Source organism: Littorina saxatilis, linkage group LG9 (assembly GCF_037325665.1).
Source record: "Littorina saxatilis isolate snail1 linkage group LG9, US_GU_Lsax_2.0, whole genome shotgun sequence".
Taxonomy (NCBI): Eukaryota; Metazoa; Mollusca; class Gastropoda; order Littorinimorpha; family Littorinidae; genus Littorina; species Littorina saxatilis.
This window is the reverse complement of record NC_090253.1, coordinates 2,345,857-2,368,953: the sequence shown is the minus strand read 5'-3', so window position 1 is coordinate 2,368,953 and position 23,097 is coordinate 2,345,857. Positions and strand designations below refer to the sequence as shown.

General features: G+C 41.9%; 1 protein-coding gene across 1 annotated transcript in view; it reads right to left on the bottom strand.

The window, feature by feature from the left end:
- Window positions 1-1,417: 1,417 nt before the first annotated feature.
- Window positions 1,418-23,097, bottom strand: part of LOC138975063 (ELKS/Rab6-interacting/CAST family member 1-like) — a 271,931-nt gene continuing 250,251 nt past the window's right edge. The window contains exons 22-31 of the mRNA XM_070347709.1: window positions 21,042-21,173; window positions 20,492-20,709; window positions 20,174-20,222; window positions 19,463-19,567; window positions 18,767-18,850; window positions 10,037-10,230; window positions 6,355-6,460; window positions 5,373-5,558; window positions 4,470-4,655; window positions 1,418-2,725 (exon numbers count right to left, since the gene is read on the bottom strand). Of these exons, the coding sequence (XP_070203810.1) occupies window positions 2,627-2,725; window positions 4,470-4,655; window positions 5,373-5,558; window positions 6,355-6,460; window positions 10,037-10,230; window positions 18,767-18,850; window positions 19,463-19,567; window positions 20,174-20,222; window positions 20,492-20,709; window positions 21,042-21,173 (1,359 nt within the window). The 3' untranslated portion in view covers window positions 1,418-2,626. The remainder of the gene's footprint in view (window positions 2,726-4,469; window positions 4,656-5,372; window positions 5,559-6,354; window positions 6,461-10,036; window positions 10,231-18,766; window positions 18,851-19,462; window positions 19,568-20,173; window positions 20,223-20,491; window positions 20,710-21,041; window positions 21,174-23,097) is intronic.

Genomic DNA, 23,097 nt, shown 5'->3' with positions numbered 1-23,097 from the left:
GGAATAATAGGCCGTGAAAGGTGGATGCAGCGCCTAAAGGCAGTCGATCTACTGGCCGATGTGAATGCGTGATATATTGTGTAAACAATTCCATCTCACACGGCATTAATAGGTAACATGCGCCTTGAGTCGCCTTGTGTGGTGAGATACGTGCGCGATATAAATCCTCGTAAATAAATAAAATAAAATAAAATAAATGTGTCAAGCGCAAAGAGCATAATTGTAAAGTTATGATGTTGCGCTACATAAATGCTCATTTATTATTATTATTATTAAACAAACCCGCATAATCGCTCATCATGAAAGCCATTTAGGCAATTTCAAGAAAATCTGATCAGACTTGTATATATATATGTTCTGTTTTGGGCTTTCTTCAAAATCACATTTTCCTTGCTTATATAGTTTGATGATAAATGGCTTACACTTAATCATTTATATTACACTAGATGAATACCCGCTTCGCCGGGTACGGCTGCGCCGGGAAGAAGTCGAGCCGAATACCCGGCTGCGCCGGCTTTGCCGGCGCACCGCACGGAGGAAGGGAGATAAACGCGGCTGAAAACACTGGAGAAGATAAGGAAGAGTTACTGGGAATGGATCCAGAGAAAAACCAAAATCGGTTCAGCGCTGTGCGCTGAGAGCACGTGTTGAAATATCTCATCGATGAGGTTGTGTCCGGGGTGTAGCTGAATACGGTCTCCAAATTTGAAAAAGATCCACCGAGAACTTTGGCCGTGCATCGCGGACACACACACACACACACAGACAGACACAAGTCGTATATATATATAGATTACATATTACATATTACAAAAACTACTGGATAGTTCACATAAGTTTATACTTTCTGCATCACTAATGTCGATCTAAGTCCTTTTTTCATCTATACTGGTAGCTTAATTGGTTAAGTTTTTAATGACAAGCAAACTTAGACCTCTTTCCACAAATTCGTGACAGTGTTATACCACCCACAACTTTACAAGCAAACTTAGACCTCTTTCCACAAATTCGTGACAGTGTTATACCACCCACAACTTTACAAGCAAACTTAGACCTCTTTCCACAAATTCGTGACAGTGTTATACCACCCACAACTTTACAAGCAAACTTAGACCTCTTTCCACAAACTCGTGACAGTGTTATACCACCCACAACTTTACAAGCAAACTTTGACCTCTTTCCACAAATTCGTGACAGTGTTATACCACCCACAACTTTACAAGCAAACTTAGACTTCTTTCCACAAATTCGTGACAGTGTTATACCACCCACAACTTTACAAGCAAACTTAGACCTCTTTCCACATATTCGTGACAGTGTTATACCACCCACAACTTTACAAGCAAACTTAGACTTCTTTCCACAAATTCGTTCCAGTGTTATACCACCCACAACTTTACAAGCAAACTTAGACTTCTTTCCACAAATTCGTGACAGTGTTATACCACCCACAACTTTACAAGCAAACTTAGACCTCTTTCCACAAATTCGTGACAGTGTTATACCACCCACAACTTTACAAGCAAACTTAGACCTCTTTCCACAAATTCGTGACAGTGTTATACCACCCACAACTTTACAAGCAAACTTAGACCTCTTTCCACAAATTCGTGACAGTGTTATACCACCCACAACTTTACAAGCAAACTTAGACCTCTTTCCACAAATTCGTGACAGTGTTATACCACCCACAACTTTACAAGCAAACTTAGACCTCTTTCCACAAATTCGTGACAGTGTTATACCACCCACAACTTTACAAGCAAACTTAGACCTCTTTCCACAAATTCGTGACAGTGTTATACCACCCACAACTTTACAAGCAAACTTAGACCTCTTTCCACAAATTCGTGACAGTGTTATACCACCCACAACTTTACAAGCGAAAAGGTCGAAAAGTAAAATTATGAACATTAAAGTACGACCATGTAAAAGAGAAGCAAAACATATTTGCCATGGCAGTGGGTCAGCGTTAACTGAAGCTGAGAAATGAGAAAGCTCAGGTATAATCATACCAACACGTGGATGTTCGTTTTATCGTCTTAATTATAAATGAGGCTAGTATTCCCTAACGTGCGAAAAAAATACGATCTGTTTTTTTTGTGTTCGTAGTTATCAGCGAAAACCCAAAAATATAACAGTACAGTTAGCCCCGTTGGTGCAGATGGTAAAGTGCCTAACCGAAAATTGAGACAGTTGGGTTCAAATCGCTACACAAGAAAATAACAAGAAAATTCAGCGATTCCAGTAAGTAAGGTATACTCGTTTCCTAATTTGAAGAGAAAATCACTGTCTCTCAATAAATGTTATTTTTCAATGCACACACAGAGTGCAGAGCCCCTTCCACACATTCGCCCACAACTGTAAAAATACGTCGTTACACATTAAGCATAGTTACGCAATACACGAGCCTTTGATTTGGTCATTTTACAGTTTTCATACTAAAAAAATCATCATTACATACACACAAAAAAAGAGTCTTTTTTAGCAGAGTCTGCATACATTTAAAAAGTATATACGTACACTCACACATAAATACTCTGCTGCAAGCTGCATCGTTCACAAAATGTGGCGAAAGTTACACACAAACAGGGACAATTTAATTATGTTTTTTCCACCTCTGTCACTACCGAGTGTTGTTGAGAATGTGGGAGACAGCGATGGAAGGAGAGTTGTTGTACTGACGGTGAAGCTGGGTGTAGGCATGCTCTAACCGCATCAGCTCCTGAAAGGAACATAAATAAAATGAAAATTATTTACCAATATAGCTAATCTAGTGCAATGTCTTGGATTTTTTTCTAGTGAAGAGAAACCAATGCTGGAGATCAGCTCCTGAAAGTAAAAGAAATAAAATGAAAATGATCCATCAATATAGCTAATCTGGTGCAATGTCTTGTTTGGTTTCTAGTGATGAGAAATCAATGCAGATGGTTTCAACCAAATGTTATCTGGACACTAGCACCTGAAAGTAAAAGACATAATATGAAAACATATCTATCAAAATGGCTAATCTAGTGCCATGTCTTGTTTATTTTCCAGTGATGAAAAACCAATGAAGATTGTTTTAACCAAATGTTATTTTGACATGTTGGAGAATCCGTTCAAGCAAATGAAACATGCACCATCAAAAGTTACACAGACTTCGCATTATTTGAATAACATTTTTTCTGAGATTTGGTTAACTTGATATATAGAACCACCCAAATTACCGATCAAGCAAAACAGAAAAAAAAGACAACAACCGACAAAACTAAATGTATCGCTTTTTCTTCTTTGAGCCTTGTGACACCAGAGTCCAAATATAACTCACATTTAGGTGGCTGGCCGACTCTACAAAAAAGTGTGTATTTGTGTGTGTTAAATCGTAAAAAATAAAAGACATTCTTACCAAAAATAGATCAATTTATTATTGTTATTTGTATTTCGAACCAAAATATGACATTTAACACAGATCTCGACAGTCATTGTTTGCCTTCGAGAACTGGCTGTCTCTGTGGAAACTCATATTGTGGCCAAAAATACAAATACACGTACATTGTATAAGCATAGTGGATAAGACATCGGCCTCATAATCGGAAGGTCGTGAGTTCAAATCCCGGTGTAACACGAGTAATTTACTCCCACGAGATTTATACTCAGGAGTAAAAATTTCGTACAAAATTTGTACTCCCTTTACGAAAAAACTCCTCCCCCATAACACGAGAAAATTACTTCCAACGACAGGTGTGTTCCGAGTCAACATTTCGGTCGAAAATGTTACTCCCCTGACGAATAAATAACGAATACAGTATTCCACCCTAACACGGGCAATTTACTGCCCACGCCAGGTGTACGCTACTTTTACTCCCCTGTCCCCTGTTAGTCTTGGTGGTGGAAGGGGTGGAGGGAGAGTAACGCGACATTTGTTTGCCCGAGATCACATATTGGCATTATCCCTTCGCCCGCATCCCATTTTTGCGTACGAGATTTTGACTGGAAATAAAAATTTGGAGAGTCAAAATTTCATGGAGGGAGTAATTTTTTCGTACCATGGGGAGTTCTTTTCTCGTACGAAAGGTGTATTGGAGTAAGAACTTCGTACGAATTTTTTTTTACTCCGGAGTAAATTTTTCGTGGAGTAAAAGTTTCGTGTTACACCGGCCGCGGCCGCCTGGTGGGTTAAGGGTGGTTTTTACTTCCGATCTCCCAGATCAACTTATGTGCAGGCCTGCTAGTGCCTTATCCCCCTTCGTGTGTACACCAAGCACAAGAACAAGTGCGCACGGAAAAGATCCTTTAATCCATGTCAGAGTTTGGTGGGTTATAGAAACACGAACATACCCAGCATGCTTCCCCCCAAATAGGCGTATGCTGCCTGAATGGCGGAGTAAAAACGGTCAAAAATCCACTCGTGCAAAAACATCAGTGAAAGTGTGAGGTTCAGCCCGAGAACAAAGAAGAAGAAGAGGTATAAGCAAGGCTGCACTGACCTGGTTCTGATCGGTCAAGGTGTCCTGGAGCTTGGTCATCTCGACCAGTTTGTGCGTCATGGTGGACTGTTTGAGCCTGGCCCGCTCCTCGGCCATCAGAGCTTCCTTCTCTCCCAGCCTCAGTCTCTCCTCCAGCTTGCGTAGTTTGTCTCCTGGCCCGGGCGAGAGACACCTGCGGGGGGAAATCTGCAATGGAGGGATGACTTTGTGAATATCAACACCCTTCAAGGTTGGACCTTTTGGAGGAGGGGGTTGTTCCTGGGTTCTGGAAGTCTCCCGGCTGCCCTTACCGGGTAAATGTACCTTTTTTTCCTCAAAGGAGACCCAAAATATCCCCCTTTCAAATGCCAGCCAAGTGATCGACAAGTAGAAGAAGAAATGCCAGCACCTGTACCCTTCAGAGCACTCGACTTGTGAGCCTAGAGTCACGGGTTCGAATCCATGCCGGTGTCACGAACTGAAAACTGCCTGAACAATCCTTCTCATTGCGGTCAATGCGCATGCGCTAACATGGGGAGATTAATCAGGTCGTGAACAACCTAACCCTAACCCTTACCCTAACCCTAACCCATGGTTCGTTCGGTCAAAGGGTCGCATTTTTTAAGTCCAAGATTGGCGCATGCGCATTGACCGCAATGAGAAGGATTGTTCAGCAGAGGTTTCAGTTCGTGACACCGGGACGGACACGGGTCAACGTTATGTGCGGACTGAGAGACGGTACCCATTTCCGAACCCCGTGTCTCCACCGTGTCTCCACCGTGGCACGAAAACGGCCTCGGTGTAAAAGACATGGGTAGCGCAAACTCCTGTTGCTACTAGCTTCCCACTAGGAGAAAGTGACCAACATTTACCAGCAATGATATAATAAAGTAAATAAAAGTAAATGAAATGAAATCTACTGACCGGCAGTGACATGGAGGCGGTGGAGAGATCAGGGACGGACACGTTGTTTTTGGACAAGAGATGTTTGCGCCTGAGGGCGTTGTTTTCAGAGTGCAGTTGTTTGATGCGGGCCTGCAGGTACTGCTGTTGCTGCTGCTGCGGGGTGGAGGGTGTGGGGGACGGGGAGGTAGCTTTGTTGTTCTGCATCTGAAAATAAAGTAAACATCCATGGTATTTCAATGTTATTCACGAGCAGTGTCTTCATAAACACAAATCAAAAAAGACTGTGATTGTTACACTATTAAAATCAGTACGATAGAAAGGGAATATCATAGATAGGTTTATCAAAAGCAAAGTATGAAGTAGTCACAATTAATCGGATCAACAGTCTTCAAAGTGAAAAAACAACATATGGATAAACATTGACATGATATTAAAACAACTACGAAAAGGTGAACAAACTTATTTTTGGTAACAACTTCTTTCACTCCCAAAATACAATGCGTAATATTCTGCATTTTGGCTTCTCTTGCGTTGAGAGAATATTTTATCGGAAGGACGATCATCTGGAAATGTTTCCCTTCAACCTTCAAAACCACAGAAACCGAAATGTAAACGTGAGGGCTTCTCCCGATTCAAAACTTTTTATGATCGTAGTTTACTCAAAATTAATGTTAGATACTCATTATCGCGCAAACCACGCTGGAAAACCACGCCTTTCCATCTATTGTTATTAATTGTATGGACAATAAAGGATCTTAGGTCTTATCTTATGTCTTATGTTTTATACTCGTATCTATTATGGTAGAAAACCACCTTATGCACCCGCCTGCCCCATCGTTTTCGCGATAATGATTTCTATAAAAAAAATATATATATTGAGAAACGTTGAAATTAGTGTTTGACAGTTTCCAGAAAAGTTTGAAAATCCACCACTGCGGAAGTTTAGGCGCCTTATATACCCCGGCTACGAATCAGAAGCAACAAGTCGATATTTTCTTACCATAGCCAGCTTGCGTACTTCCTTCTCCAGCCTGGCTATCTCCATCTGCTGGACGCCGTTAATGTGCTTTTGTTCTTGCGTGGAGTGATGCAGAATGGCCTGAGATCTGTACCAAATGACGTCACACTGGTGAGGGCTTGATTACGCCATAAAGGATTCGTGTAGTCATTGACATTTTACATTGAATTCAAAGTATCAAAATAGCCATGTTCTCTAAGTGAACCGTACTGTTGGAACACGTTCGACTGATTTATATCCCCAGCCCAACATCTCCCAGTGTTGAATGAAAAACACTGTTCCGTATAAAAAGTCAAATATTTTCTTTCACTGAAATTAAACAAAAGACATCTATGGATGTAATAAATACGTCAGGAAATTTATAAATCTTGGTTTTGTACGTTTTCAGTTTCTCGTGTTCACTTCTTCACAACATAAGTATTATTCAAACTACTTTTTAATCAGTCTGCCAGCAAAAAAAAAAAGAAAAAAAAACAAACAATGTTAACCGTGAATGTGTTAAAACAACAAATTAGATCACCTCAAACAATCACAAGCACACTGTGTGCAGTCAGACAATCACAAGCACACTGTGTGCAGTCAGACAATCACAAGCACACTGTGTGCAGTCAGACAATCACAAGCACACTGCGTGCAGTCAGACAATCACAAGCACACTGTGTGCAGTCAGACAATCACAAGCACACACTGCGAGCAGTCAGACAATCACAAGCACACTGTGTGCAGTCAGACAATCACAAGCACACTGTGGTCAGTCAGACAATCACAAGCACACTGTGTGCAGTCAGACAATCACAAGCACACTGTGTGCAGTCAGACAATCACAAGCACACTGTGTGCAGTCAGACAATCACAAGCACACTGTGTGCAGTCAGACAATCACAAGCACACTGCGTGCAGTCAGACAATCACAAGCACACTGCGTGCAGTCAGACAATCACAAGCACACTGCGTGCAGTCAGACAATCACCAGCACACTGTGGTCAGTCAGACAATCACAAGCACACTGTGTGCAGTCAGACAATCACAAGCACACAGTGTGCAGTCAGACAATCACAAGCACACTGTGGTCAGTCAGACAATCACAAGCACACAGTGTGCAGTCAGACAATCACAAGCACACTGTGGGCAGTCAGACAATCACAAGCACACTGCGTGCAGTCAGACAATCACAAGCACACTGCGTGCAGTCAGACAATCACAAGCACACTGTGTGCAGTCAGACAATCACAAGCACACTGCGTGCAGTCAGACAATCACAAGCACACTGCGTGCAGTCAGACAATACAAAGCACACTAAGTGCAGTCAGACAATCACAAGCACACTGCGTGCAGTCAGACAATCACAAGCACACTGCGTGCAGTCAGACAATACAAAGCACACTGTGTGCAGTCAGACAATCACAAGCACACTGCGAGCAGTCAGACAATCACAAGCACACTGTGTGCAGTCAGACAATCACAAGCACACAGTGTGCAGTCAGACAATCACAAGCACACTGTGGTCAGTCAGACAATCACAAGCACACTGTGTGCAGTCAGACAATCACAAGCACACTGTGTGCAGTCAGACAATCACAAGCACACTGTGGTCAGTCAGACAATCACAAGCACACAGTGTGCAGTCAGACAATCACAAGCACACTGTGGTCAGTCAGACAATCACAAGCACACTGTGGTCAGTCAGACAATCACAAGCACACTGCGAGCAGTCAGACAATCACAAGCACACAGTGTGCAGTCAAACAATCACCAGCACACTGTGTGCAGTCAGACAATCACAAGCACACTGTGTGCAGTCAGACAATCACAAGCACACTGTGTGCAGTCAGACAATCACAAGCACACTGTGGTCAGTCAGACAATCACAAGCACACAGTGTGCAGTCAGACAATCACAAGCACACTGTGGTCAGTCAGACAATCACAAGCACACTGTGTGCAGTCAGACAATCACAAGCACACACTGTGTGCAGTCAGACAATCACAAGCACACTGTGTGCAGTCAGACAATCACAAGCACACTGTGTGCAGTCAGACAATCACAAGCACACTGTGTGCAGTCAGACAATCACAAGCACACTGTGTGCAGTCAGACAATCACAAGCACACTGCGTGCAGTCAGACAATCACCAGCACACAGCGTGCAGTCAGACAATCACAAGCACACTGCGTGCAGTCAGACAATCACAAGCACACAGTGTGCAGTCAGACAATCACAAGCACACTGTGTGCAGTCAGACAATCACAAGCACACTGTGTGCAGTCAGACAATCACAAGCACACTGTGTGCAGTCAGACAATCACAAGCACACTGCGTGCAGTCAGACAATCACAAGCACACTGTGTGCAGTCAGACAATCACAAACACACTGTGTGCAGTCAGACAATCACAAGCACACTGTGTGCAGTCAGACAATCACAAGCACATTGTGTGCAGTAAGACAATCACAAGCACACTGCGTGCAGTCAGACAATCACAAGCACACTGTGTGCAGTCAGACAATCACAAACACACTGTGTGCAGTCAGACAATCACAAGCACACTGTGTGCAGTCAGACAATCACCAGCACACTGTGGTCAGTCAGACAATCACAAGCACACTGTGGTCAGTCAGACAATCACCAGCACACTGTGGTCAGTCAGACAATCACAAGCACACTGTGTGCAAAGTCAGGAGACAAGAATGAAAGAGCAAGGAATTTAATTGGTTTGAACATTTTGTCTGAAAACATTGCCCCACTTGGAACATATCGTCAGTCAGTCAGTCAGTCAGTCAATTAATCGGCCTCTCAGTCAGTCAGTCAATTAATCGGCCTGTCAGTCAGTCAGTCAGTCAGTCAGTCAGTTAATCGGTCTGTCAGTCAATCAGTCAGTCAGTTAATCGGTCTGTCAGTCAGTCAGTCAGCCAGTCAGTCAGTCAGTCAGTTAATCGGTCTGTCAGTCAGTCAGTCAGTCAGTCAGTCAGTCAGTCAGTCAGTCAGTTAATCAGTCTGTCAGTCAGTCAGTCAGTTAATCGGTCTGTCAGTCAGTCAGTCAGTCAGTCAGCAAGTTGACAGTGGGTCAAGCAGTGACATACTGAGCTAATTAGTCAGTGAGACACTGCTAGTCAATCAACCAGCCAGTCAGTAAGTCATTTACTCTCTTGGCAAGTGAGTCAGTCAGTCAAAGAGCCAGCGAGTCAAGCAGTCAATCATCTAACACTAAAAAGCAGTTGGTCATTCTATATTGCTTGAAGCCAAGGTGCCATAATCCCAATCATAAACCATTTCTTGCAAAACGGACATCACCATCCTTTAATCCAACCCAGGCTAACTATACACATCGCTACTAACAGCTTTCACGAACCAATTAAAGACAGAAATATTTTTTCTTCGAATGTGTCAATAAGCATGTTGCTCGTTATTGTTCTATACGTGTGTGTGTGTGTGTGTGTGTGTGTGTGTGTGTATGTGTGTGTGTTTGTGTGCGTGTGTGTGTGTATAAGTGTGTGTGGTGTGTGTGTGTGTTTGTGTGTGTGAGTGTGTGTGTGTGGGTGTGTGTGTTTGTGTGCGTGTGTGTATGTGTGTGTGTGTGTGCGTGCGTGCGTGCGTGTGTGTGTGTGTGTGTGACATGATTTTTTATAGCCAAAAGCGCATAGCTAAAACACGCTTAAACCAAGTACTTTTCTAGCTCTTGTGCCAGCTCGTTCTTGAAGGTCCTGGCAAACTTGTCCGAAGTCTGGTCTCGCCAGGTGGCCAGGGACTGTTTGAGGTCTGCAATTTCATGGTCCTTGTGCCTCAGTGCACCAACCATAGAGTTGGCGAGAGACTGTCGTGCACTGGCCTGCGCTACCTTCGCCAGTTCCTCTGTGTGTTCCTGTGGGTTCAGTTCACGCGTTAAATGTAGGTTAATGCAATCACAAAGTGGGTGGTTATGAGGAATTGACGAATTCCAGATATACCTCCGTCGGGTTTTTACAGGTTGTGGACGATAAAATGACCAAAGGGAAGTTTTTACGGGTTGTGGACGATAAAATGACCAAAGGGAAGTTTTTACGGGTTGTGGACGATAAAATGACCAAAGGGAAGTTTTTACGGGTTGTGGACGATAAAATGACCAAAGGGAAGTTTTTACGGATTGTGGAAGAGATTGTTTTCCTTATTTTCCCCATGCTTTTTCATAGAAACGCTGAGGTAAGCTACACGTGACGCTGTGTGCTTGCCTCATTGTTCCTATGAAAAACAAGGGAAAGCAATCTTCCACAACCGATACACAGTTGACAGAGTTATTCATGAACATCGTCTTTTTGGGGATTGGCGTCATGACAGAGTAACAAGTCCAAGTTTTCATGACAGAGTAACAAGTCCAAGTTTTCATGACAGAGTAACCAGTCCAAGTTTTCATGACAGAGTAACAAGTCCAAGTTTTCATGACAGAGTAACAAGTCCAAGTTTTCATGACAGAGTAACAAGTCCAAGTTTTCAGGAAAAGAGTAACAAGTCCACGTTTTCATGAAAGAGTAACAAGTCCAAGTTTTCAGGAAAAGAGTAACAAGTCCAAGTTTTCATGACAGAGTAACAAGTCCAAGTTTTCAGGAAAAGAGTAACAAGTCCAAGTTTTCAGGAAAAGAGTAACAAGTCCAAGTTTTCAGGAAAAGAGTAACAAGTCCAAGATTTCAGGAAAAGAGTAACAAGTCCAAGTTTTCAGGAAAAGAGTAACAAGTCCAAGTTTTCAGGAAAAGAGTAACAAGTCCAAGTTTTCAGGAAAAGAGTAACAAGTCCAAGTTTTCAGGAAAAGAGTAACAAGTCCAAGATTTCAGGAAAAGAGTAACAAGTCCAAGTTTTCAGGAAAAGAGTAACAAGTCCAAGATTTCAGGAAAAGAGTAACAAGTCCAAGTTTTCAGGAAAAGAGTAACAAGTCCAAGTTTTCAAAAAAAGAGTAACAGGTAGAGGAGGGAGGGGAGGGGGAGGGGGATAATAAACAACCAGTTATGACAATGATCGGAGATGTAGAGGGCACAATAACCAACCAGTTATGACAATGATCAGAGATGTAGAGGGCACAATTAACAACCAGTTATGACAATGATCAGAGATGTAGAGGGCACAATTAACAACCAGTTATGACAATGATCAGAGATGTAGAGGTCACAATAAACAACCAGTTATGACAATGATCAGAGATGTAGAGGGCACAATTAACAACCAGTTATGACAATGATCAGAGATGTAGAGGGCACAATTAACAACCAGTTATGACAATGATCAGAGATGTAGAGGGCACAATAAACAACCAGTTATGACAATGATCGGAGATGTAGAGGGCACAATAAACAACCAGTTATGACAATGATCAAAGATGTAGAGGGCACAATTAACAACCAGTTATGACAATGATCGGAGATGTAGAGGGCACAATAAACAACCAGTTATGACAATGATCGGAGATGTAGAGGGCACAATTAACAACCAGTTATGACAATGATCGGAGATGTAGAGGGCACAATAAACAACCAGTTATGACAATGATCGGAGATGTAGAGGGCACAATTAACAACCAGTTATGACAATGATCGGAGATGTAGAGGGCACAATTAACAACCAGTTATGACAATGATCGGAGATGTAGAGGGCACAATAAACAACCAGTTATGACAATGATCGGAGATGTAGAGGGCACAATTAACAACCAGTTATGACAATGATCGGAGATGTAGAGGGCACAATAAACAACCAGTTATGACAATGATCGGAGATGTAGAGGGCACAATAAACAACCAGTTATGACAATGATCGGAGATGTAGAGGGCACAATTAACAACCAGTTATGGCAATGATCGGAGATGTAGAGGGCACAATAAACAACCAGTTATGACAATGATCGGAGATGTAGAGGGCACAATAAACAACCAGTTATGACAATGATCGGAGATGTAGAGGGCACATAATGGAAAGACTGATGGAGGAAACTGGTCTTGATGAATTCCTTGCAGAGTGTGAGATCTGTAAAGGAGACACACGCGATCAACACGTGATATTAACCCACACATGTAAGGACACTGCACACGAACAACAATCTCTGCACCTGTTCAACTGTGAAAAACCAATAGAACACAACAACAACAACTGTTAGTTTGGAAGAGACAACGCGGTCAACACGTGAAATTAACCACACATTTAAGGACAACGCACACGAAAACAAATCTCTGCACCTTTCAATTGTGAAAAAACCAAAGGACACCAAAAAAAACCTGTGAGATTTGTAAGAGACAACGCGGTCCACACGTGAAATCTCTCACACATTTAAGAACACTGCACACGAACAAAAACAGATGATCAACTGTGACAAATTCAAGAGGACACTCTGAGACAGTGAGTTTTTTGTAAGATTCACACGCGGCGGTCCACACGTGAAATCTCTCACACATTTGCCAGGTCGTCGCAGCTGTCTCTGCTGGTGGAGAGGTCGAGGCGAAAGCTGTTGTTGGGGGAGGGTCTGTACTGCGGGAACAGCGCTGCCGTGCGACTCAAGTCTAGCGCGTCCACTTCAAGCTGGTGAGAGACGGGTTGAATTCAACACAAGAGAAATGACAACAGATGAAAATGTAGAGATTTCAAATCAACAAGTGAATTTCAACCTCCATACAAGTTTAGCGGGCCCATTCAGACTGAAAGTTGACTCTAACCTGGAGTATTGACTAAAGAGAATTCATACTCAAATTATGAATCTGAACTAACATTTGGCCCTTCAAACTTCTGCCGATACATTTAATTTGATTTTCAATTCAAAATAAAAACCTGGACGCCAACTCTAACCAATGATCATTTTGATTTGACAGAATCTGGCACCGACTGAAGAATTAAACCCAAACATAAACTCTAATAAGGAACACCCAATATGCGTATTACTTTGTGCTACAACACCGAACACCGGAAAGGTCAACAGCAACAGGCATTTCTGATGTTTCGAAACTTCCATGAGAGAATGATAAAGTGCGTTTTGCAGACGACCGAGCGTATGGTAATTATCAGGTGAACAACACCACCATGAACAACAGGAAACATGCAGATTTTTGTCGGCCATGGTCAACCATACGTTGTCAGCTGTGTTGCGGTTCACTTCAATGCATAATTATTCCCAGATCAGTTACGAAAGAGGACACCAGAAAGTAATTCTAAAGTAACTGACTCGACATCAATTCGTAAACTGACAAGAAGCATAGCTAGCTGCCAACTCCATTCTGATAATCATCGCTCCACGGCTATCGCCAGTTTTTTCTCTGACAGCATGCTAAATTATTGCGCGAATCTATCAAAACAAGGCGAAAATGGTTGCAGATTGGCCGACTTCGACAGTGATCTCCGTTCTGTTTTTCCCAGTTATGATAAAGACATCGTTCTAAAGTCAAACCAAGTCGAAATTTTGAGACTGCTGTCGGAAGGAGACCGTGATATATGGTTGCATCACTCTCAACTGGTTACAGAACAAATCGTCTGCACCGGCGCGCACCGAAGCCAAAGTTGATTATCACGTGACACTTTAGAGTTGTTTGCACAGTATATACATCCGCGAAAGATAGCTCGCTTGAAACTGTCTTACATATCAATTCCTTTGTAATTTAAAAATTACACAACACCATGAAAAATCATTATCGACGATCGCGAATCTGCTTATATCCTTAACACATTACGAAAAGATCTAAATATGTAAAAAATCGATTTCCTCTCCAGAGAAGGAAAACCAAGGCATCCTGTCAGGGATAGAATGAGACCCGAAGGAGAGTAACTCATTTTTTACATGAGTTCAGGATGTGCCAACTCTTGTTTCAGAATTCGACTAAGATGACGTTTTACACTGCCAAGTGATTATAGGATATACAATGCATTTCTGTTTACTATACTATAATAACCATTGGGAAAATCGCCAACAAACGTATATTACAGCAAGCATCAGGATAAGCCATGTGAATGAATAATTAAGATATATCATATCAGTAACAGAAAAAAACATCGTGAATGCGCCATATTCATGGTTAGATAATAAAACCAATACAACCAGGGCCATAATCTTTACTAATCTGTGATGTTGTCCTTGGGAATACGTTAAGACAACTAAAGAGAATCAGAATTTAGGCGTAATAGTAGTTGTCATCAAATGGTCAGTAATTCCCAGAGACCACCGGGGTTATTAAATCGACATGGATTTTCTTTTTGTAAGTGTTGTGAACAGCTTCATGCAGATTTAAAATACTGGACATGCCTGTAAAAAGTAAAAACAAAAACAGCAATAATTGCAATTTGATCCAGATAGTTCTATAGTATATTAGTAATGATATGTCCGACATCATAACTGTGTTATTCTCCCACCGCGTAGGGCACGCAATATAGGGCACGCAATATAGGGCACGCACTATAGGGCACGCAATATAGGGCACGCACTATAGGGCACGCACTATAGGGCACGCACTATAGGGCACGCACTATAGGGCACGCAATATAGGGCACGCACTATAGGGCACGCAATATAGGGCACGCACTATAGGGCACGCAATATAGGGCACGCACTATAGGGCACGCAATATAGGGCACGCAATATAGGGCACGCACTATAGGGCACGCAATATAGGGCACGCACTATAGGGCACGCAATATAGGGCACGCACTATAGGGCACGCAATATAGGGCACGCACTATAGGGCACGCACTATAGGGCACGCAATATAGGGCACGCACTATAGGCATTTGCTTGAGTTCGTGTCCCTATTGTTTCTCGTTTTGCATGTTTAAATGAATAAAACCTTGTTGAAACCAACAGCAATTGCATGTCAATTTCTCCTGCTCTTAAAAGTTAGTCGACCTTTCAGTAGGGTAATCTGTAACCCCAAATGTTTAGTTGGAATCTTATAACCAGCCTAACCCTGGAATCTTTAAGTTACACTTTTAAACCGCCTAAACCATGCATGTGAAAATTATACTGTAACTCCCCTAAGTTTTGGGAGAGGTATAGGAATACCTTTTAACGTACAAAACACTCAGACACAGTCAACCACTCTTACTCTAATCACTGACTCCACAACCAGGCAACATTCAAACCAAAGTTTATTATTTACACACACGACCACCTCGCATTCACATTCACATCCAATCACAATCGCTCAAAATCAAAGATAGATGAAGAAGGAAGAATTATCTTAAAGTTTAACAAAACAAACTGGCTATGAGAATTTATAACTTGATACTAAAAGAACTGTAAATATCCCTAAATATTACCACCTATCACCTTAATTCCCTGATCCCGAAAAATCAAGAAGTCTCTTTATAAATCTATCTCAACTCAAAATCCGCTTATCTTCACCTACAGTAATCAATTAACCCCGTTATTTATTAACTAACTATTATTTCTCACTTACATTTACACTAATACCTCGTGATAGGGACTACCTACGTTTATTGCTACACTGCCTTCAACCTTGATGCATACGATCAACGCCAAACGCAGCTACACATGAAACCAGTAGGCCCAGCCACCAATAATACTAATTAACTTAACTTTAAATAACAAGACTCTCAATTATCTTCCACTTATTTCAACACAATAAATGGTACGACCATTAAGTCATCACTAACACACTCAAATTAATCCACAATGTAACAACCTTACTTCATAGCAACAAATTACAATATCACTACATAACTTTCTCTTCACGCGTAATGATCATGACGTCTCACAACCAAGTCCAGTTCACATCTCGCCGATCCACAAAAATCAACGTCGCTCAAAACAAAACATAAAAAATAAAGACACTCCAGATTAGTCCCGTTGAATCTTCCACTTATTTCAACACAATAAATGGTACGAACATTAATTCATCAATAACACATTCACATTAATTCACCACGTAACAACCTTACTTCATAACAACAAATTACCATATCACTACATACTTTTCTCTTCGTGCGTAATGATCATGACGTTTCACAACCAAGTCCAGTTCACATCTCGCCGATCCACAAAATCAACGTTGCTCAAAGAAAAAAACAAAGACACTCCAGATTAGTCCCGTTGAAATGTAATAACCAGGCCTGGTACCCAATTTCTAACCTAATATTTAATTAATAATCAATTTCTACCTGGTTTCTTCTAACACTTGCACAATCTTTATGTCTTTAATATGTTTAAATTCACTTATAGGTCACAATGCTTAGTGAAGCCACAGCTGCATAACTCGAGGCACACAGATGCCATAATATATTCTTGTGCACAGATTGCTCGTGGCAATAGCATGCCAGCACCTTCCACCACTTTACCCACTGACGGTGGGCCACCTCACCTCCACAGCTCACACTTGCGACACACCGGTGGTCAAACACTCCACCAACAACACGCCTTCCTCCCGGGTATAGAGCCGGAAGCTTCTTGCACCCGGAAACTCATGCTGTTCCCTGTGTCGTTCGTCTCTCCTGGCTTGGACTCGCCCACAGCCACGCTTCTATGCTTGAACGCTGTTGTAGGAACAAAGCCAAGTATAACTACTTGTTCCTCCAACAATACTTAATTACTCATTAATTACCATAATTAACTACTTAATTAACCACCCTGGCCATCTCGTCAAAGTTACCATTTAACTTTAACCACAACATCATTATCAAAATACCAGAGTCCCAACATGACCAATTATGTAATAATTCTTACAATTTTCACTCCCTTAAATACCTAATTATAGTCTTTACTTTTATACAATTGTAAAGACACCATCATCAATATAAATGTACAAAGTATTTACAACTCCCATTTCACAAAGTCAATACAACATGGCTGCCCCCATAATCAACAATTCCTAGTTCATTATTTGACCCAACCATTTACAAGCAGCCCCTTCACAAACAACGCCACTTCTCTTACCCCTTATGAATTTAAGTCATATTACATAGTGGCACCTCGTTCTTCCCTCTTTCTCTAACCGTGATGACGTCACATATTTACAACCAACCCCCCGTCTTCTGTCTTGACAGTGAACTCCCGTTTAAAACCTCCCGTACCTCGTCTCCAAATTTCCGCACTAACAACTACTACACGACTATTCTCTGGAATTAACGCTCTCTACCTTAAATACACCCTCCATAAAAATAAATCCTTCCCACACATGAGTTCACTCGCAGCAACTGCTGACACCTCTTTTCTTCTCTCCACCAGCCTACTCGCTCTCCCCACTTCTTGTGCTTGAGCCATTTCAGCACAGGTCCTTTGTGCCAAGGGGACTCCATTTATCTTCAAATTTAGATTCCCTCTCTCGTCCTTCCTACTTCTTGCACACTGAAAAACTGTCCACCCCCTTTCCCTTATTTCCCATTTTCCCTCTCCCCTTTCTACCCCCGACACCCTACACATAAAATGACACCAACCCAGGAAACTAAAAAACTAAAACTCTCTCATACACAAACACTACCGAACCAACAAATTTTGACCCTGAGCACGGAAGGAGAGAAAAACTACAGAATTTCAACACACCTTGCCGTTCGAGGACTGACCACCCGTAGAACCCTTGAAGCCACACCAAGACAGCTGGAACACAACTTGTCTCCGGGGTCGAATAAAACATCAACACGCCGGTCGGCCGGATAGAGCATTCACATCAACCATCCGTTCTCTTCACAGTTTTACACAGCAGTGACCTTCGAGCCTGTGACTCGTTCACGCATCACGCAACCCCACGTGCGTGAATACACTCCCGCGATTGGCTGTCCATAGCCACGGACACACACTGAGTCTCTGTATAGGCACCCATCTGAGCCAAAACCGCACGAAACCCAGCTCATGCACGAATTACAAATAATTCATGGCTGGACTTGGGCAGAGTTTGTGACATATACCCCTAACCCAACACCAGAATACAATTTCGTTGAGTAGGATATTATCGGACAACATTTAAGCGTACCATACACCCAACAGATATATATATCTTTCGCAATGAAATTAGAACACTCACCCATCTGGGCTGATGCACAGAAACATAAGCATACAAGTCAAATGAAAGCCAAAATGGCACACTATTTTCCGTTTCCTAGAAACAACACATAAGCATACGAATAATTTAAGCGAAAAGTTAATAATTTAAAGAAATCAAAAATCAAACAAATCCTGTAAACCTAAACAGAATTCGCACAAGACCTCTAAAGCGTAAATGACTATAACCATGGGTTAAACCTTCCTTGCCAAAAATCAAATAGACCCTGAGTATACTACACATTTATCTGGTTATCTGGTCGAATGTTGCACAATACGTCTTCCCACTCGCAAAGAATATTCACGGATGGACACGCCGTTGCATATGGCGATGCGAACACCTTTCTTTGGTAAGTCTTCGGGCCAATGATGGGAGGCATATCGTTATATATTGAACACCAATACTTACCCTGATTAATTTCTCCTTAATATTTTCGAGTTCAAGCGTCCTCTTCTTCTCCATCTCCAGTCGAATATTCTCAAGAGATTCTTCCTGCAGACACAAAAAATCAATATATTTTCTAAAAAAAACTGGCTATATTTGGGCTTCATTATGTGAGAAGCAACATCCAGTTACATGTGCAAATTCGGTGTCATGGAAGGGAATATGCTGTTCAATTGAAACTGATTATTTTCTTTGCTTGTTTCGACTGTTTACTTCCGAGCAGAGGAGGAAAAGGGGAAGAGCGAGCTACCAACATCAGCCAATAGCCATGCCTGATCTTCCAGATTGCAATAAAATTGAAGGATCGCAAAATCTTTAACAAATGTTGGTAGCTCGCTCCTCTCCTTCTCTTCAGCTCTTAGGAAAAACATAATTAAAAAACTAGCAAAGAATTATCCTCCCAACACACATACACAACTAAAACCTTCACCCCCAAACCTCTAAAAAAAACTCACAACAACAACCCAACAAATTACATAACAACATCCAACCTAAACCCATGTAAGCATCCACATGCACTATAACTTGAGTTGCAAGTTAAGATCTGATATTTCCAAACGAAACGCAAACAATTTATTTTACGTTACAAGTTAGGAATTTTACTCGACATTCAATAAACTCATTAGCATAATTTGTGCATAAAGTGAAACGCCAACAGACCTGTTCTTTCTGCATGGTGGTGATCATGGCTCTACAGCTGTCCAGCTCTGACGTCATTTCCTGTATATGTTTCCTCAGTTCCTCGTTCACCGCCCGGAGGTTAGCCTGCATAGCGAGGATGTAAACATTAGTATAAAACGTCAAAATTACCAAAATTAGAAACCAGGGATTGGCTGAGTTAACAGCCTGTAGATATATCTACATGTGCTGATTGTTCTCTTTGCCTGCGCGCGTATAGTATGTTGGTTATGTTTGGTCATAGTATGTTTGTTTATGTTTGGTCGTTATCTTGCCTGTGCGTGTATTGTATGTTTGGTCGCTTTCTTTGCCTGTGCATGTATAGTTTGTTGGTTATGTTTGGTCGGTTTCTTTGCCTGTGCGTGTATAGTATGCTTGGTCGATGTATGTATTGTAAAGCGCTAAGAGTAGACATTTTTCTAGAATAGCGCTATAAAAGTTTGCATTATTATTATTATATCTGTAGAGCTCAAAGAAAGCGTTCGAAATTAAATGTCTGTGCTGACAGTGGGCCTTGTAACCCCTTGGTGCAAATTGGGAATAATGGAAGGAACTAAACATTAATTTTGAGTAACTCGTGTATGAAAACAGATTCTATTCTCAAATGTAACTGATTAATATCTGAAAATCGCTATAATGAAAAAAACAAAACCTTAGGTAATCCAATAGTCTGTGAAAAAGGGAAGAACTCACCAAAGCTGCGGTGATCTGAGCCCGACCCGAGGCGGAATCCGTAACAGCACTGAAAAAATAAATAATCAGTGACACTTGTAACGGTTGAATGTTGCATCATGTACATTTAGTATGAAATCCAAATTCTGTTAAGCAAGATAACAGACAAACATACACTTGAGTTTAAACATATTTTTTGTTTTGATGAAAGTGAATAATGCCACTTAATTGTGGACTTTGAATGTACACATCACTCAAGTTCATCATTGCCACCGCCGTTACAATCTCTTCTCATGAACCTTCACCTTCACTCTTTGCGCTTTAACCTGCGCAACTTACCTGAGATGCAGCTGTCTAGGTGAGACCCCGAGGATGCTGGCAGATCGTCTGTTCTCTTCGTTGATCTCATTGATGACGGTCTTCTCCGTGCGGTCAAGACTGGACCAGTTGTCCCGCTCCTTGCTGGTCAGTTTCTGGTTCTCCAGCCTGAGGACCCGGATCTCCTCCTCCGTGGATTTCAGCTGACTCTGAAGACGGTCCACCTCGCGCTGCATCTCCTGGGGGAATAAAAAAACAAGAAAGGTAAGTTGTTGTAACGTTTGCTATTGACAAAACAATACGTTACAGTCACTAGCTAGCAAAAGGTGCAGTCGCTTGGGGAGAGGACACAAGCGAGGTTATGACTACATGACGAAATGAACGACCCTTTGTCTCCTGGGGGAGAATTATGCGGCCATGTGTGTTCATGGGTGAAAGTATAGTACGCTCACTTCGTTTAAACAAGATGTTATTTAATAGCATCCCCCTCTGTGGATTTCAGCTGACTCGAAGACCTCACGTTGCAACTCATGTGGGAGAAATATAGAGAGTTGGTCCTGTTTAGTCTCACCTGTTTGATCTTTTCCCTGACATTCTCCAGCTCTGCACTGCTCTGTTCTCTGATCTGGTCTTTGGCTCTGGCCACCGCCACCAGTTTCTCCTTGGCCGCCTCCCTGCTCAGTCGTCGCTGTTCCTCCAGCTCCTGAAGACAGAGGGAAAAACAAATGAGGGTGATTAATGCGTGTGGTAACAAGAAGGATACGATTGATCTGAGTTTTCACAAGTCCAGTAGTGTCCGTAAAATGTAATGCAATGCGAGGCGAGGCTAGGCGCGGCAAGACAAGACAAGACAAGACAAGACAAGACAAGACAAGACAAGGCAAGACAAGACAAGACAAGGCAAGGCAAGACAAGACAAGGCAAGGCAAGGCAAGGCAAGGCAAGACAAGACAAGGCAAGGCAAGGCAAGGCAAGGCAAGGCAAGGCAAGGAAAGACAAGACAAGACAAGATCAGGTGAGGCAAGGCAAGACAAGACAAGACAAGACAAGGCAAGGCAAGACAAGGCAAGGCAAGGCAAGATAAGGCAAGGCAAGACAAGACAAGACAAGGCAAGGCAAGACAAGGCAAGGCAAGGCAAGATAAGGCAAGGCAAGACAAGACAAGACAAGGCAAGGCAAGACAAGGCAAGGCAAGGCAAGGCAATTAAAGCAAGGCAAGACAAGAGAAGGCAAGGCAAGACAAGACAAGACAAGACAAGACAAGGCAAGGCAAGACAAGGCAAGGCAAGACAAGACAAGACAAGACGAGACGAGACAAGACGATACAAAACAATACAATCCAATTCAATACATTACAAACCAAACCAATACAATACTGTTCTCCAGAGTAGAATAGAAAATAGTACAACACAACACAATACAATTGAATAGAGGGTCGTGTTAATGAAAGAAGAAGAATTCAAATTTCATTAAGGACACACGGATTCAACACAAGGTTATGTCGTTGCAAAATGAGTTGCTTCATAAATGTATACTGTGGGAAAAACCTCACCTCGTAACAAGCATTCATGAAGCGAAGCCTAACGTCGGTCAGATGTTCGTAGTTCACTTCCATAGTGATTTTCAGAAAAGCACACACCGTTTTCACTCGCCTAGTCTTGGAATTGATGAAATTCACACACACAGTTCATCTTTATTTATAGCTATTTGTAATGTCTACAACCCTCTTTTGTTGAGGAATAGCTTCACACACACACACAAACACATACACGTCAAGTGAAGACTGGAAAACACATGCTATAGATCGTAACAGTCACAGGTGGTGGTAGCAGTTTCGGTCTTGTTTTGAAAGGGAGAACACCTGTACCTTTCGCTTGCATTTCCCACTGTTCGTTGTGAAATAGATAGTAATTGATCTGCGCACTCTTCTACAGAAGTAAATGTTAGTTGTAGACAAGACAATTTTTATGTGAGATACAGCACCTGTTAGATATTGATTTTGCTCCGACTATAACTCGTGTACAGGTAGAACAGAACCATGCTGAAGAGCACCACATAATACTCTCACACTCCAAACAGCAAAAACGAGAAATCAGCCCTGGCATATCACGCTCATTTTTGCTCTTGTTTGGTGGAAGTTGTAAAATCCTTGCTAAAAAATAATTAATAAGTGATGCAAAGCCTTCTTCACAATACCATTTACCTACAAATTCTCTGACTGTCGCACTTCCATTAATAGGTATGTGTTTTCTGGGTTAGAGGCATAATCCTTCTCGTGGAAATAATATGTGACCAAGACTGTTGATTGTTGCTATGTGACCAAGACGAGGAATGGTCTTACCAATGTAAAGGCCTCGCCAGTTCTGTGATGGTTGGCCGAACTGTTTGCGCGGAAAGGACTGTGCCTTTAAACCGAGCCTTGTGTCCTTTTATACGACAGTAGTTCTATTTGTATCTTGTCATATAAACCACGCAGTCTCTCATTTTATAGCTGCACAGTTGGAAACTTAGTGTCCTCTGCGGGGTTTCGGATTTACAAGACACGTTTAAAATCAGCCTTGTTCCCTTTTACATTAACAGATTTATTTTTGTTATTATAGCTTTACGCGTCAAGACGCTTCTTTCAA